The 16,330-nt window shown below is 32.5% G+C and overlaps 2 protein-coding genes and 2 pseudogenes across 2 annotated transcripts; all 4 read right to left on the bottom strand.

Moving 5' to 3' along the window:
• Positions 1–3,163: 3,163 nt before the first annotated feature.
• Positions 3,164–8,824, bottom strand: LOC129885516 (methyl jasmonate esterase 1-like; annotated as a pseudogene).
• A 2,295-nt stretch (positions 8,825–11,119) lies between these two features.
• On the bottom strand, positions 11,120–12,533 carry LOC129885514 (methyl jasmonate esterase 1-like). Its single transcript, XM_055959810.1, has 3 exons — positions 12,087–12,533; positions 11,873–12,004; positions 11,120–11,490 (listed from the first exon to the last, which is right to left on the bottom strand). The coding sequence occupies exons 1-3, from the start codon at positions 12,531–12,533 to the stop codon at positions 11,212–11,214; spliced, it is 858 nt and encodes a 285-aa protein (XP_055815785.1). The 3' UTR covers positions 11,120–11,211.
• A 516-nt stretch (positions 12,534–13,049) lies between these two features.
• LOC129885515 (methyl jasmonate esterase 1-like) lies at positions 13,050–14,146 on the bottom strand (annotated as a pseudogene).
• Positions 14,147–14,837: 691 nt separating this feature from the next.
• Positions 14,838–16,067, bottom strand: LOC129884505 (methyl jasmonate esterase 1-like). Its single transcript, XM_055958798.1, has 3 exons — positions 15,621–16,067; positions 15,403–15,540; positions 14,838–15,277 (listed from the first exon to the last, which is right to left on the bottom strand). Exons 1-3 carry the CDS (start codon positions 16,062–16,064, stop codon positions 14,999–15,001), a joined length of 861 nt encoding a protein of 286 aa, XP_055814773.1. The 5' UTR covers positions 16,065–16,067; the 3' UTR covers positions 14,838–14,998.
• Positions 16,068–16,330: the final 263 nt, after the last annotated feature.

Below are 16,330 nucleotides of genomic sequence, written 5' to 3'. Positions count from 1 at the left end.
CCCCCTAACTTACTAAAATGTATAATTTTTGGTCCCATGATTGAAGAATGTGTATTTAAACTATTTTTAGAATTTTATATTATCTTCAAATCTGAGTAACAGTACAAAATTAGCATAATACATCAGTAATTCCATGGTTTAGCGCTTAAAAGTTAATTAAATTTGTGAAGATGCAGTAGACATGAATGAAAAGTACACATACGCTTAACCAAAAACTATAAGGACCAAAAACAAAATTTCTTAATTATTTGAGGAACTAAAAGTGAAAAATTTGTGTGTGAGAGAAGAGAGAAACAAAATCGATTGTTGTTCCATGTCATCATAATTGCTACATGTATTACTATTTAATTAATTTTATATTCCCGACTCTTGGGTTTTTCCAAAAGCCATATTTTTCTAATATCTTCTACAAATATAATCATGAGTGTATCTTGGAAACTATAAATAGAACAGGTACTTATATTATTGAACCAAAGAGAAAGAGAAAACGCGGAAAATTGAAAGAGGAGAGAAGAAAACATACATTCGACGACAATAATTATATTTATGGTGATTCAAAGGTTGGAAATGTGCATAGGAATGGTGAAATTGATGTTTGAGTTCTTTGTTGTGATTGTAGAAGCAATTGGTACTGTTATCTCACAAAATGATTCATCTCCGGCCGATAGGAATTATGTCACTGCAGTGCCCTACATCGCCCTTCTTCCATAAAAGTCAAGATTTACTACACTTTTACTTTATTTTTTCTCTCACTCAGAGAAGAAGCCTTTGTAAATTGTAAAATCAGATTCAGAAGAGCTTCCTTGGGAGAGATTAGGTGTTAGAGTTTATAGTTTCAATTCATTGCTTTTTTTTTTTGGTTAATTACTATTATTCAATGTAATAGTTTGTTGTGAGCTTATATATTTATATTAGTACGAGCTTTGAGATTTTTATATATAATCCTCACAAGCTTAATTTCTTGTTTTAGAATTCCTTAAGCAACTTTAAAGAAGCTTGATGGATTTATCCAATTAATTCACTAGAAGAAAAATTAAATGAGAAAGATAAAAAAAATAAATGTCAAAAACACGCCTAAACTATTTCTTTTTCTGAGTTTCATACCTAACCTATTGAAAGTGTGAGTTTCATATCTAAACTATCACTTATTAATTTGAGAAACACACCTCAGTGGTGTGTGTAATACACTCTCTCTAATTTTTGAAAAAATCTTACTACATTACATTCCACATGGATAAAATATTCTATATTGACAAAAAATTAAATAAAATATTAATATTAGTTGAAAGTTAAAACTAAAGTATTTCTATCTCAAAAAAGTTTTTTTTAAAAAAAAGTTAAAATATTTTTCTCACTCACTCCCCCACGTCCACCCCCGACAATACCCATCCTTTTATTTTTTATTTTAAATTTCTTATATAAAATATTTTAAAAAAAAAATCACACTTCACCCCTCCCCAACTCCTTCCTAAAAAAGTTATTATTTTTAATTTTTTTAAAAATAAAATTATATCCATCCATCTAATCCTTCACTCTTAATTTATTTATTATTTTGTTTTCATTTTTTTCATTCTGTGTTAGATATGTTCATAGGAAAATATTTTTTCTATTTGCGTACCAAATATAATAGAAAAAAATCTTATTTTAAAAAAATTCATGCGACAAGTAAAAAATACTTTACTAAAATCATGTGTACGTAACTAACACAAAATGAGAAAAAAAAATTGGAAGCAAAGGGTTGGGGGAGGGGGTAAAATTTTTTTCTAAAAAAATATAAAAATAATATATAAATTATTATTTGAGGGGGTGGGTAGGTAGGAAGATGAAGTAAGAATTTTTTTAAAAATTTTTTATAAAAGAAATTTAAAAAATAAAAATATAACAAAAAAATTGGAAAAGGGGGAGGGGGGAGGGGGAGTATGATGAGAAAAAGTAGAGTGGGGTAAAGAATATATTTACGGTATAGCATGAGTTGTAATAGCAAATAACTTCCTAAAATTAGAATTCAAAGAAAAATTGCAATGTGTTTTAACGTTCTCAAAATATCTGGATAAAATGTTTTGTCGAATCTAATTATTGTTATATTCTTTGATAATATTCCTATCATTTAAATAGTTAACTAGTCGACCAATTGATGATTAAAGATTGTTGGTGGATATATGTCTAGCCATTCTTATCCCCTGCATAAACAAATAAGAAATTGACAATTGTACAAAAAGTTTTCCTTTCATGAAAGTGAAGGAACTCAGCAAAAAACAAAAACAAAAAAACTTAGTAATAACTAATAAGTCTGTTTTGATATATGGACTTCTAGCTTATAATCAAAGTTCATACGATAGGATTTTTAATTTATGACTTGGACTTATTTTTATTTTTGGGGACTTAATATAACATGTGTTTGAAAATATTTTTAAAATTTATTCAATAGTTCAAACAAGAAAAAAGTTTGTAAAATATATTTTGGGAGGGTTGGTGGATACATATCTAGGCAAGATAATCGTCTAAATTTTTAATATCTAATCGATCACATTTATGAATGAAAAGACAAACAGATGAAAAGATTTACTGTAATGTTACATATTGTCAAAATTATATATGGTGTAGCAAACATAATGAGTTGGCATTTGAAGCATTTAATTTGGTTAACTAATTTTTGGATATTCTAAATAAAATAATTTATCGGGTCCTCTATGAAACCTAATGTCTGTTATCTGTATATAGATAGTTGGTGAAAGAGCAACTACAGGAACCCATACATATTACATGTGTCTAAAATAATAGAGATAGTAAAATTATTTTATTTTTTCGAAATTCCCTTGAAACGAAAATAATAAAATCAAGGAATAATAACATTTTTGGTCGTTCAATAGTGGATAAATTTCAATTTTAGTCTTTGTGTTATATGATCCAACACATTTAATCTTCAATTAATTAAAATGTATTCTCTTGGTCCATTTTATGTAGGGAGTATGCTCTATTTATATTACTTTTTAAACTACATCACCCTCAAATATGGAGCAAAGATACACAAGTTTAACATAATGCATGGTGATTAAATGATAAAACAATTAGTTTATATTTTAGGAAATTTGTGATTATTCATCAGGAAAGAGATAAAAAGTATACATTTCAAGCAATTGAAGATTAAATACGCTTAGTGAAATATCATAAAAACTAAATTCAGATTATAACAGTAATTAAGGGACTAAACATGATACATTAGCCCTTAATTTCTACGAATTGAACAAGTCTTTGGAGGAAAATGGTAATATAATGTTGCTCAATAATGTTCAAAAGATATTGGAAAAATAAAAAATGCAAATGGCAAACATCATCTGGATTCGTCTTTCCCTTATTCAAGGAGGAGATAATTCTGATTACATTTTCAGATTTTTCAATATTAATTAATTATATAGTGCAACTAGTAGTTGCAACACAAAATTATAGATAAATTGACATGATTAGCACTTTTTTTTTTATTTCTTAAACATGCGATCAGCATGTTTTCTGACTTTTTCCATTTCATATCATGATAATCTATTTTCTGCATTGCCAGCCTATCAGAAATTGCCGCATTTCTAAATATAAAATATATAATCCTCACGCAAAAATAATTTTTAATATTTTATTTCCCTTCGTCTTTTTTTCCCCCCAAACATTAATATTGAATTTGGTCTTAATTATCGACCACATTCCTTTCCGTTCTATCATCTAAATTGCTTTCTTTTTAGAAATAATGTATATATGATGCATTTTCTTTCTAGAAAAATAAATATAAAAGATTATTATCACCGGAGGACGCGACTTTAAAATGCACTCTATTTATAAGTGAAAAATTACATTACATATTTAAAAGCATACTAGAAAATGGAAAGCCAAAGAGAAAAAAAGACGTGAAAATAATTTAAAGTAATGAAGTATTAAAGAAAAAACAAATAATTTACCGAATCTGGACATTAGAGGTTCCCAAAATCTTAATAATTTTAATTGATTCTGTTGGCAAATTTGTAAGTCTCTGTCTACATTTGTTATTTCATTTAATTCATGCTCTTGTTCTTCAGTAGCGGGTCTTCTTGCTAATATTCTAGAGATAAAATTATTTCCAATACTGTTGTCTGAGAAACTTACTCTTGGTCAGTCTTCTTCGATGGTCCTTTTTGTTCTATTTGAAAGAAGTTCATTTTTGCGGTTTTTTAATTATTTTTTATTTATCGTGTTGTGGGGTTCTCTCAACTTTTTTTAATTGAGTAATTAATTCGTCTATTTCCATATTTTTGGATGGTTGGACTTCAAGTTGTTTTTCTTTTATTAATTTGTCTTCTTTAAGTTTAATTCTATTAATAATGAGATTATTGTGTTATTTTGTTTTAGTATTACCTTATCTGACTGGCTTGACGGGATATATGCAAAGACACCTACTGGCTCTGGTTGATACTTCGTTATATTTTCTAAGGTTTTTTTATAATTTATGTCTTCTTCGCTCATGAAAGCGGAATCTTTTTCAGTGTTTTAATTATTTCTTTTAAGTCGCTTATCTCAGTAGTTATTATTTCTACTTGTTCTATAATTTTTGTTACTACTTGAGTATTTTTGATTTCTAGTTCTTTAGGATTTTCTATTATTGTTCTTACTAACTTTTCTATTTTCTTTTTTGTAGGTATTTTTTCTAGATTGAACTTTGTATTTAGATATTGAATATTTCTATCTACTTTTACTTGTTGAGACTTTAGTCTAGGTGTATTGTCCCTTGAGTGGGTGTGTCAGCTATTTTTTTTTTCTTTTCCCTTTTCTAGAGAAATTAGTCTCTGTTCTAATTCGTTTACCCGTGTTTCTAATGTTATTAATCATAGATTCGTGGCTGTGTCTTTTACTTGGGTCTATTCTTGTTGTTTAATGATTTTTATTTTTAATTTATTTTCTATGCAGCTAATACAGACTTCCATATAGCATTTTTGATATTTAACTCGATTTGTTTTACTAGAGTACCATTTACATATGCTACATTGATTACTATCTATTCCTTTTTGTCTTTCAAATTTATGATTACATTCTTGAATAATATTCATCATTGTACTTATTTGTAAATTTTCTAGGTTTAATTCATTTGTTTCTAATCCTATTTAATTAATTAGATTATCTTCTTCTGAATCAGATGATTCTGATTAGGTCTTTTCTTCTACATCAATACTTATAATAGAGTATATGCTTTCAGTGTCTGACATGTATTCATCTACATTTAGTAAGGTTTCTTGAAATTCTTCTACTAATTGAGAATTTCTAGTTCTACTGTTATTTCGTTTGGGACATATATTTGCTAAATGTTCTCACAAGCATAACATTCTAATGAAATAAGAGATAAGAAACGAAAGGTTTTAAAACAAACTACGTGGCCTAAAATATTGATGACCGACAAACTTAAGATAAGATTCTTAATAATGCGCGTCGGGTGCTCTGTGGGCCCCATCGTTACATGCATTATTAATATCTTTTGACAGACGCGTACTTTTCAACAATTTTTTCCTCTTTTGGAGAGTAGTGATAAAGTGAAAGCACTCTTTACATTGTGGGCATACCCACATGGCACACTAATATACATTACTCTTTTACATCAAATCTGGCGGGATTGCTTCTTCCACATATTTCTTATCCTCTTATCAGCATCTTATCTTTCTATCATCATCCTCTTCTCCTTCGGTATTATCTTCTGGTGTAAGTGTCTAAATTATGTAAGGCGATAGAATCAAAACTCATTCCTGAGCCATCATCCTCATATGGGTATTGAGCATCTTGATAATTATTGCTTCCATATTTACCTTCTTATGAACTTGGAGTTTTAACTGGACTATTAACTTCTTCGTCTGAATTTGGAGCTAATCTATCATTACTTGGACTTGGACTGTCTTTGCTAATAATGTGTTTATCTTGTCCTTGATTTTTGAAGAATTGCTCTAAAGTCTGTTTAATTATGACTTCTATTTTATGTAATTTAGTACAGGGGAAAAATGGTAATCCAACTTTGTACTTTGGATCTTCCCACTTTTAATAATATACTAGTGTCTATGAACGTGCTTTGCACATTATTTTCTATTAATTATCATACAAAAAAGAACTCTGATGACTAATTCGTAGTCTCATCCCGATAGCCGACTCTGGACTCGACTTCGACATCCTACCTCGACACCTAACACACGACACCTAAATCGACACTCTACTTTCGCACCAAGACTCGACCTTGACTCCTAACCCATTTTCCGATCCAACACTTATTCCAGGACTCGGCCCGAGATGCGACTTCTGATTCGAGATCCGATCTCGATATTCGACTCTAGACCCGACTCAAAACTCGATTCCGACATTCGACCTAGACACCTAACACCCGACACTTTAGAATCGCACTTTCGACACCAACTCCCGACCTAGGATCCGATCTAAATTTTAAATTGGGATCCGACTTCCGACCTGAGATTCAACCGTACACTCTATTTTTAAATCGGGATTTGACCCCAACCGACCCTAACATCCGACATGAGACAAGCTCGACTTCCAATTCCTGACCTAGTCCTCTGACTCGAGATCCGACTCCGACTTCAGACCATGAATTTGACTTGCGAGACAAAATTTGACCCCGAATCTAACCTAGGACCCAATTTCGACTTCCGACATAAGACTTGACTTCAACTTTTGATTCGGAACTCGACCACGAGATTCGACTTTTGAATTGGGATTTGATCCCGATACTTGATCCCAACGATCGATTAAGGACCCATTTCGATACTTGATTTGGGGCCCGACCTCGACTCTCCATCTGAAACCTGACTCTGACACCCAACACGAAATCCCACCCTAACACCTAACTCGGGACCCAACCCTGACTCCCCGAAATCTTTTCTAGATTTCTGGCTCAAGATTTGACACTTAAATTGAGATCCGACCCAAAATTCAGGAGTTGGGTCGCGAATCATCTTGAATTTAGGAAAAAAAGGTTAATGATGAAAGGTTGTATGTCATTGAATTGTAGATTGAATATTGCCTTTATTGAAAGACTCTACAATAGATAAAATTATCATTTACTATTTTTCTACCATAAACAAAATTGTCATTTACTATTTTCTTTAAATAATTGTTATTTAATTATTATGTAAATATGTAGGACTTTGAAATTAATCAAAGTGATAACCATTAATATTTACTCGTTAAGAATATAAAAGTCGTTTAATATTTAATGAATATTTTGATCAACCAATATTATTAAACGTGTAGAAATTCTCTACTCATAATTTGCTTGAAATAAATTTAATGTTAAGCTCCTAATATTAATAGGATAATATGTATCCTACAATAAATTTAGTCTTAATAGAAATATGTTTTGTTTAGTTCTAGTACAAAATTACATTTATACCATGAGTAATTTTTTAGATAGAGGAAATTTTAACTTAATAAGAAAAATAAGTAAATTGACTTTTAATGAATATTTTGGTCAATCAACATTTATATTCGTGCTTTTATAATAATATAGATTATTATTATTATATATGATGTGATATATGATATAATTAATACTTTTTGGCAATGCGCAGGAGAAGAGTAAAAAGTTGTTGAGGGTTAGACATCATGACCATGTGATCAGAGCCTGAAATCTCTTCCACTTCGTCTGGTGGTTTTTTTTCAATCATATACTGTTTTAATTCCTTGGTTAGAATTTTATCTTCAGCAGCCCAGATGAACACTCGCCTAACTGATCCATACTTTTTGCTCGAAAGAACCATCTCTTTTGATATGACTTCCGGACTGTGCAAGTATAATGGCCTTACTAACATCGTAGCCAGCGCCAAATCCTATCACCAAACAGGGGATAATTAAACACAATTTGATATGTTCCTTATGTTGTTGGTGTCTAAAAATGGATTTGTTCTAAGATAAGCTATTAAAATTTTCGTGAAGCTAGGTAATTTCAGGAGTCTTCTATAGTGTAGTTGAAGATTTGTATATTTGTGCAGAGGAATATTTGTGTTTGAACCTAACTCAATCGCAAAAACTAGAGATGAGAATTGCCCAAAAACCACTTGGGGTTTAGCTTACCAGAATCAGGCTGAGCTGATAAAGATAACTTGCCAAGTAGTTTGGACCAAAGTTGAGGGTTGTTGGAGGATTGTTGTGTCCATTGTCGTATGTAACACGATTGTCAATTTGAAATACTACTCCGCTTCTAACCTGTAACAAAAATACTGATGGTAGTTTGTAACAAGAAATAGCTGTGGCAAAATAATAGTAATACCTTGAAGTATAGTGTAGTGGCGTTGAGAATTGGACCAGGCATTTGAGCAGCCAAAAAAACAGCAACTGAAATCTTTTCCGGAAAGCTTTCCATGGCTTAAGATATCGCGAGTCCACCAAGGCTATGGCCAACAAGAACCACTTTTTCATGTGCAGGAAGAGAAGCCATGAACTCCATTAGCGGGCTCAAGTAATCAGATAAACTTGGGATTTCGAGGACCCGCTTCGGGTTGATCCCTGAAGCACCCAAATCAATAGCCGTGACATTATGCCCTGAAGATCTCATCAGTGCTACAATCTTGTACCAAGACCAGGCTCCGTGACACGCGCCATGGACTAGCACAAAGTGCTTGTTAGATTTAGGCCCTGATGTTGTTGAATTTACATATGGCAGCAAAATTAGCAGCACCAAACTTATTAGAAACTTGATTTTCTTCATAATTCCCCTCTTTTTTAGTGTTGAATTATGAACACATAGTATAAGGAATCTTATAAAGTGATAACTAACCTTGGCCACGTGATTATTTGAGTGATTTTTTTTTATTTTTCTCCCTTTGAATTGAACATTTCACTAGGTCAAGGTTTACGTGGGGTTGCAGAAGTTTGTCTAGGGATGACATATGTTTTGTCCAAACGCACACGCAAGTGTGTGTTGTTGTGCAAATAATAAAGTGACTCTTTTTAAGAGTTGGATATAGGAATTTGTCGATTAATATTTTACTAAATTATATTAGGTTTAATTATTTATTTAAGCAAGCTAAAAAAATATTAGTAATATTTTTATACTAAGAATTGCAAGAATCAAATATGAATAAAAATATTAGCTTATAATGATTAGGAAAATTCCAAGGCTGTAGCGTACTAAGAATTCATGCTTCACATCTCTTTCATGGATTTCAGAAGGTTATCAAATTACTGATTTGCAAGGTTAATTATATGATCATGATCTTCCGACCTCTAATCAACAAAGGTGCACTAAGCTATCTTCTTGTTTATTAACCAAACACGACATATAGGTATATGTCACAAGTATCCTATATACGAATCATTATAAGTTTCTTGCCCTAGAACGAATACGTTCCCCACATTTCTTGTTCTATCCCGTTATTCGTCTTCTGAATTCAAGGCGGACAATAGATATATCCTAATGTTGGTCAGACATTAAAAAAGTAAAATTAGAATGCAAGAGTAATTTACACGATAAATAACTTCATTCATAAAATTAATGTTCAACAATCATTCGTAGCCGCAGCCCTAGAACAATGGTCTTTAACTATTAATGTCTAAGAAAAGAAGGAAAAAAAAAAGAACACTAGGTCAAAAATTAATTCTGAAAATTAATTTTATGAAATATTTTTAGTTATAGAAAATTTAAAAACTCTAAATAAAATAACTGATTTCAAAATTAATTGAAAAACTCAAACCCCCGAATGAAATGGAATTCGCGTGAATTGCACAGTGCTGCGCCGCTTCAATAATTATGAGGGTCTTCAATTTTTGACATTGCCTGTTTCTATTCAAATTCATCCTTTGTTGCTTTAATTTGAACATATATATATAAATAGGAAAATTTTTAGAAATGACAAATATATTAAGTTTAATAATTTTTTATGAGTATAATTTTTGTAATTATCCTTCATAGCTATATTTATGTTTGATATAGTCATTAACGTTTGTATATCTTGATGCATTATATAAATTGAGTTTTCCCGTTTGTATATTTCGCTGCATTATACAAATTGGACTTTTAAAGAGATTGTATACAATTACTTCCAGATTTACTTTAGAGATTTGTATATTTGCTTACAGATTTATATATTAACCCCCCGATTTGTATAATAACAAATTTAAACTATAGCCAATTTGTATAATTAATTGAAACTATATCCTTATTGCATAAATACAGTAGTAATGTTTGTCAATCAGCGTAATTTTACCATATAAATATTAATTTTCTATTTTAATCCTTCCATTAAGTTGTCTGCTTGATTTCCTTCTTTAATCCTTCATATTTAATTTGTTTTGACTCCAAATTTTTTCATTTTCGCGTTAATTTAATCCTACAAATAAAATACACAATTTAGTACAATTCATAAAATTTATGCTTAAAAAATAAATAAAAATACTAAATATAAGGTAAATAATAACGAAAAACGCCTATTTTTGGTCTCACATGTACACATCAATAAGATGAAATGAAAATGATTTAAGTCTTTTGCTTGTGCATTTAGTTATCTTGAGGCAAAGTTGCGTTATGCTTTCAAATTGTCTTTGAGCAGGGCAAGTACGCAATTAGCCGATTGGAGACCGTTATTCAAGTCAAAAATTACAAAATATTTATATTTTAGCCGTTTCAGGATCAACTATTCAGATTTATTGGACTGAAGTTGAAAATTAATATAGAGTTTGAAATTGGGGACTTGCCGAGCCAAGTGTTCGATTTCAAGACATTTAGGTATGAACTTAGGATTGATAATCGCCAACTCCACATCTGTAAGCAAGCGTTTGGTCCTAAATTTTCAAATATTTTTGGCAAGTTATTCTTGGATAAAGTTTTGGTGAAGTTTCACCACGTGTTTAGCCACAAATTTTCTCAAGAATATTTGATAGATTCAAAAAATATTATTTTGTACCTGTAAGTTCTAAAAATTATTGAAAATATCTATAAGTTTGTATTATCATTTTATAATGAACATGTTTCGTTGAAAAAAATCTTATAACATAATTGATAACAATCTACAACAACAAAATAACAATATGGGCAAGAGCAAATTTTAAAACTTTGCTGCACAAAACTCGCAAAATTTAATTTTTTTTCAAAAAAGAAGAAAGCCAATTTGTTTGTATATAGAGGTATAATGGTTTTATTATTTCAAGTATGCTTTTATTCTTGATATCATGTGATCACAAGTTCGGTTATGCTATCAAGATAGCTTCTCACTGGTTGGCGATGTGCAGAAGAGTAGTAAAAAGTTGAAGGGGCTTAGACATCATGATCATGTGATCAGAGCCTGAGATCTCTTTCACTTCATCTGGTGCATTCTTTTCAATCATACTCAGCTGGAATTTCTTAGTCAGACCTTTATCTTCAGGAGCCACGACGAACACTCGCCTAACTGATCCATACCTTTTGCTTGAAAGAACCATCTCCTTTGATATGTCTTCCGGACTGTACAAGTATATTGGCCTTACTAATGTAGTTGCCAGTGCCAAATCCTATCACCAAACAGGGGAAAAGAGAACACAATCTGGTAAGTTCCTTATGATGTTGTGCCTTAAATGGATTTGTACTTAAATAAGCTAGTGAAATTTTCGAGTAGGTTCATCTAGAGTAAAGAGAAATGCATGATAGAGACATAATTGGTTGATTATTTGATGTGATTCATATAGCTGACTCAGGGATTGAGATGTAGTTGATTGACTAATTGATGTGATGATTCTTATAACTAACTCCCATCATTTGGGATTGAGGCATAGATGATTGATTGATTGAAATAATGACGGACAATATTTGTGAAAACAATTCACATCTGGGACATTCGCACAATCAATAAATCATAGCTATTTCACATTTGGAGCTTGATTATGCTTTGCTTACCTGAATGGGGCTCAATTGATAAAGATAACTTGCCAAGTATTTCGGACCCAAGTTGAGGGTTGTTGGAGGACTGTTAGGTCCATTGTCATATGTAAGAATATTATCGAGTTGAGATAGTATTCCACTGGAAGACTGTAATGAAATATAAAACATGAAAAGTGTTATATTATCAGAAGAAATTGTCTTAATGCTAAAGCTGGTCATGAAATGATACCTCAGTGAATAGTGTGGTTGCATTGAGATTTGGACCAGGCATTAGAGCAGTGACAAATACAGCAACTGGAATCTTTTCAGGAAAGCTTTCCATGGCTTTAGATATGGCCAATCCACCTAAGCTATGGCCTACAAGAACCACTTTTTCATTTGCAGGAAGAGAAGCCATGAATTTTGTTAGCGGACTGAAGTAATCAGATAAATGAGGGATTTCAATGGCCTGCTTCGGGTTGATCCCTGAAGCACCCAAGTCAAGAGCTGTGACATTATGCCCTGAAGATCTCATCAATGCTACAATCTTGTACCAAGACCAGGCTCCATGGCATGCCCCGTGAACTAGCACAAAGTGTTTGCTAGCTTTAGGCCATTTAGGCTTGGACAGCGTTGCATTTCCATATGGCAAAAGAAGTATCAGAAGGAAACTTATCAGGTTTTTGCTTTTCTCCATAGTTTTTTCAAATTTCTTTTGAACTATGAGAGTTGTGTACATGGGATAAACATTCTAAAGGATCATTTATTTAGAGGAGTTGACTTTTATTAAATTCCTCGATGAAGAAACCCCACATGGTAATCAGGTATTGGGTTTTATTTTTTTAATTGAAAGTTGTTTCTTGGCAGATCAAGCATCCACAAAGTCAACTAGAGGAAGATCATATAATTAACTGAATTATTGAGGCTAGAGATTGTAGCCAGATGGATTTCTGCTGATTGCTGCTATAGTATTTTAGAGAATGTAACATATCCTATACAGAATAAACCAAAGACATGAGAATTTTATAATAAGTGTAGCGGTTATCTAGCAGAGGACTTTGACAGCACACTTTTAACTCTCAAAATTAAACAATAGGTGAAAGATCATCCAGCACTATCATGTGAATGAGGAAAGAATTTTTTACAAGTTATTATCGATTCTGTTTTATTCTTGCATATAGAATGACAAGGTGTATAAGCTAATCATAGCTTGTCACTCGTGAACAATGTGCAGAAGAAGAGTGAAAAGTTGAAAGGGCCTAGACATCATGACCATGTGACCAGCACCCGGTATCTCTTCCACTTCATCAGGGGGGTTCCTTTCAATCATCCATTGTTGGAATTCCTTCTTTAGTTGTTTATCTTCAGCAGCTACAATAAACACTCGTCTTACTGATTATACCTTTTGCTTGAAAGAACCATCTCTTCTGATATCTCCTCCAGACTCTATAAATATCCTGGCCTAACTAGCATAGTAGCCAACTCCAAATCCTAACACCACAAAAAAGGAAAAAAGAACACATCCACACACATAATTTAGCGAGTTCTATTTTGATTGTGTCTAATTTGAATAATTCAGAACTCAACTATTTCACTCTTAGATCTTGGTGATGTTTGCTTACCTGAATTGGGCTCAACTGATAGATATTACTTTCCAAGTACTTTGGACCAAGGTTGAAGGTTGTTGGAGGATTGTTAGGTCCGTTGTCATATGTAACACGATTATCAAGTTGAGATGCTACTAGTGCATTACCCTGGATGAATTCAAAGAATCAGAGTCTTAATAAGTGAAAAGAAAATGTTAGCTAACATAAGAGATCATCACCATATATCGATCTCATGGCTGAAGTTAGCAAAAAGTTACCTTGCTAGAGATAGTGGTTGCATTAAGAGTTGGACCAGGCATTCCAGCTGTGACAAATACAGCAACTGAAATCTTTTCTGGAAAGCATCCATGGCTCTAGATATCGCGAATCCACCAAGGCTGTGACCTACAAGAACCACTTTGTCATTTGCAGGAAGAGAAGCCATGAAATCCATTAGCGGACTGAAGTAATCAGATAAATGTGGGATTTCGAGGACCTGCTTTGGGTTGATCCCTGAAGCACCCAAGTCAAGAGCTGTGACGTTATGCCCTGAAGATCTCATCAATGCTACAATCTTGTACCAGGTCCAGGCTCCATGGGATGCCCCATGAACTAGCACAAAGTGTTTGCTAGCTTTTGGCCCTGATGATGTTGCATTTACATATGGCATGAACTTGCTTTCCTCCATATCTTTTTCCCTTCTTTGAACAATGAGAACATACATAAGGTTTGACCTTTGCTATTTATTTACTTGCCTGCAGAATCAACCCCCACCTAACTATCAAATTGAATAAATTTTTAGGAAATAGATTTGTCTGTTTCTCAGAAAATAAACAGATAACAAAGACATCTTGACAACCCTATCAGTATTATGTGTATGGCTACCGTCAAGATTAAGGGTGTGTTTGGTAGGAATGTTTTCCAATTCTTCCATCTTCGGTTGGTCAAAAAATTGAAAAATATTTTCTCGAAGAAATCAAGTACCTTAAAAATGAAAAAAAAATGACTTTCCTTTCACAAGTAACATTCTATATTGATTGTGTCTTCCTGCCTTCCAACACACTTCATGTTCACCCCACACCCTGTAACCCTATCGCCCCCCCCCCCCCTACAAAGCGGAAGCAGCTCCTCTCCATTAATTAATACTCTCCTGGCCCTTGATATAATTTGAAATTTCGAGATTCAACTTTATAAATTTTGATCATGAATTCGGATATAAAAGTTTTGATTTTTTAAAATAAAATCTATATATTTGGAAACTATGTAAACAATACTATAAATCATAATAATTAACAACTTAAAAATATTTAAAAAGACATATAAAAAATCCCGGTAAAAAATAAAAATAATCTACCATCGAAATTTTAACTGTGCCACATAAAATTGAACTCTCGAAATTCCAACAGTGCCATAAATCGGGATTGAAAGACTGTATACTCAATTGATCTATATTCTAGGGTGCACGTGCGCCAAAAACTAGTAGTATCAAAATATAGGGGAAAGTTGAAGTGCGATTTTTAATATTTATTTCAATATACTTTATTACTGAACATGAAATCACAGATCAATAAGCTTGTCACTTGTGAGCAATACGTAGAAGAAGAGTAAAAAGTTGTTGGGGCTTGGACATCATGGTCATGTGATCAGAGCCTGAGATCTCTTTCACTTCATCAGGTGGATTTTTTTCAATCATCCAACGTTGAAATTCCTTTGGTAGAGTTTTATCTTCAACCGCCACAATGAATACTCGCTTAACTGCTCCGTTCCTTTTGCTTGAAAGTACCATCTCCTTTGACATGTCTTCCTCACTGTATATATATAACGGCCTTGTTAATGTTGTAGCCAGCGCCCAATCCTAACAACAGAAGGGGAAAATAAGAGGAAACTTAATTAGTTCCATGATGTTAGTGTTCTACTCGAATCAACAGGCGAAAACATGCAACATTAGAGCCATCCTCATGAACATTATGCTTTGCTTACCTGAATTGGGCTCAGCTGATAAGTTTTTCTTGCCAAGTACTTTGTACCAAAGATGAAGGTTGTTGGAGGATTGGTTGGTCCATTATCGTACGTTACACGATTATCAAGTTGAGATACCCTTCTACTGAAATAATTTAACTAGTAGTTTCAACTATGAAAAAATGTTAGCTGACTGAAGAGATCATAGCAAAGGCAAAGTTGGTGAATTATATATATACCTTGTTAAAGAGAGATGTCACATTTAGAGTTGGACCAGGCATATGAGCAGTAACAAATACAGCAACTGAAATCTTTTCCGGAAAGCTTTCCATGGCTTTAGATATGGCCAATCCACCATAGCTATGGCCTACAAGAATCACTTTCTCATGTGCAGGAAGAGAAGCCATGAACTCCATTAGCGGACTAAAGTAATCAGATAAATGTGGGATTTCGAGGACCTGTTTCTTGTTGATCCCTGAAGCACCTAAGTCAAGAGATGTGACATTATGCCCTGAAGATCTTATCAGTGCCACAATCTTGTACCAAGACCAGGCTCCGTGACCTGCCCCATGAACTAGGACAAAGTGCTTGATAGTTTTAGGCCATTTAGGTCCTGATGTTGTTGAATTTACATATGGCAACAAAATTATCAGTAAACTTATCAGAAACTTGATTTTCTTCATAATTTTTTTTCTCTTCGTTTGAACTACGAGCACATAGTATAAAACCATTATAAGGCAATCATCATAGAGACTCAAGGTGTTTGACCTTGTAACTTACTTCCCTGCTGAAGCAACCCCACGTCAAGTATTATTTGTTGGGAATTTTATCATTCACCAAGTCAACTAGAGGAAGAGAATAGATTATTAGATTATTCAGGCTAAAGTTGCATAAAACAGTTTGATTGTCAATTTCACTGACATAAAAATGGATAACAAATATCAAAGTC

Source organism: Solanum dulcamara, chromosome 4 (assembly GCF_947179165.1).
Source record: "Solanum dulcamara chromosome 4, daSolDulc1.2, whole genome shotgun sequence".
Taxonomy (NCBI): domain Eukaryota; kingdom Viridiplantae; phylum Streptophyta; class Magnoliopsida; order Solanales; family Solanaceae; genus Solanum; species Solanum dulcamara.
The sequence above is the reverse complement of the archived record's forward strand: the minus strand, read 5'-3'. Positions and strand labels throughout refer to the sequence as shown.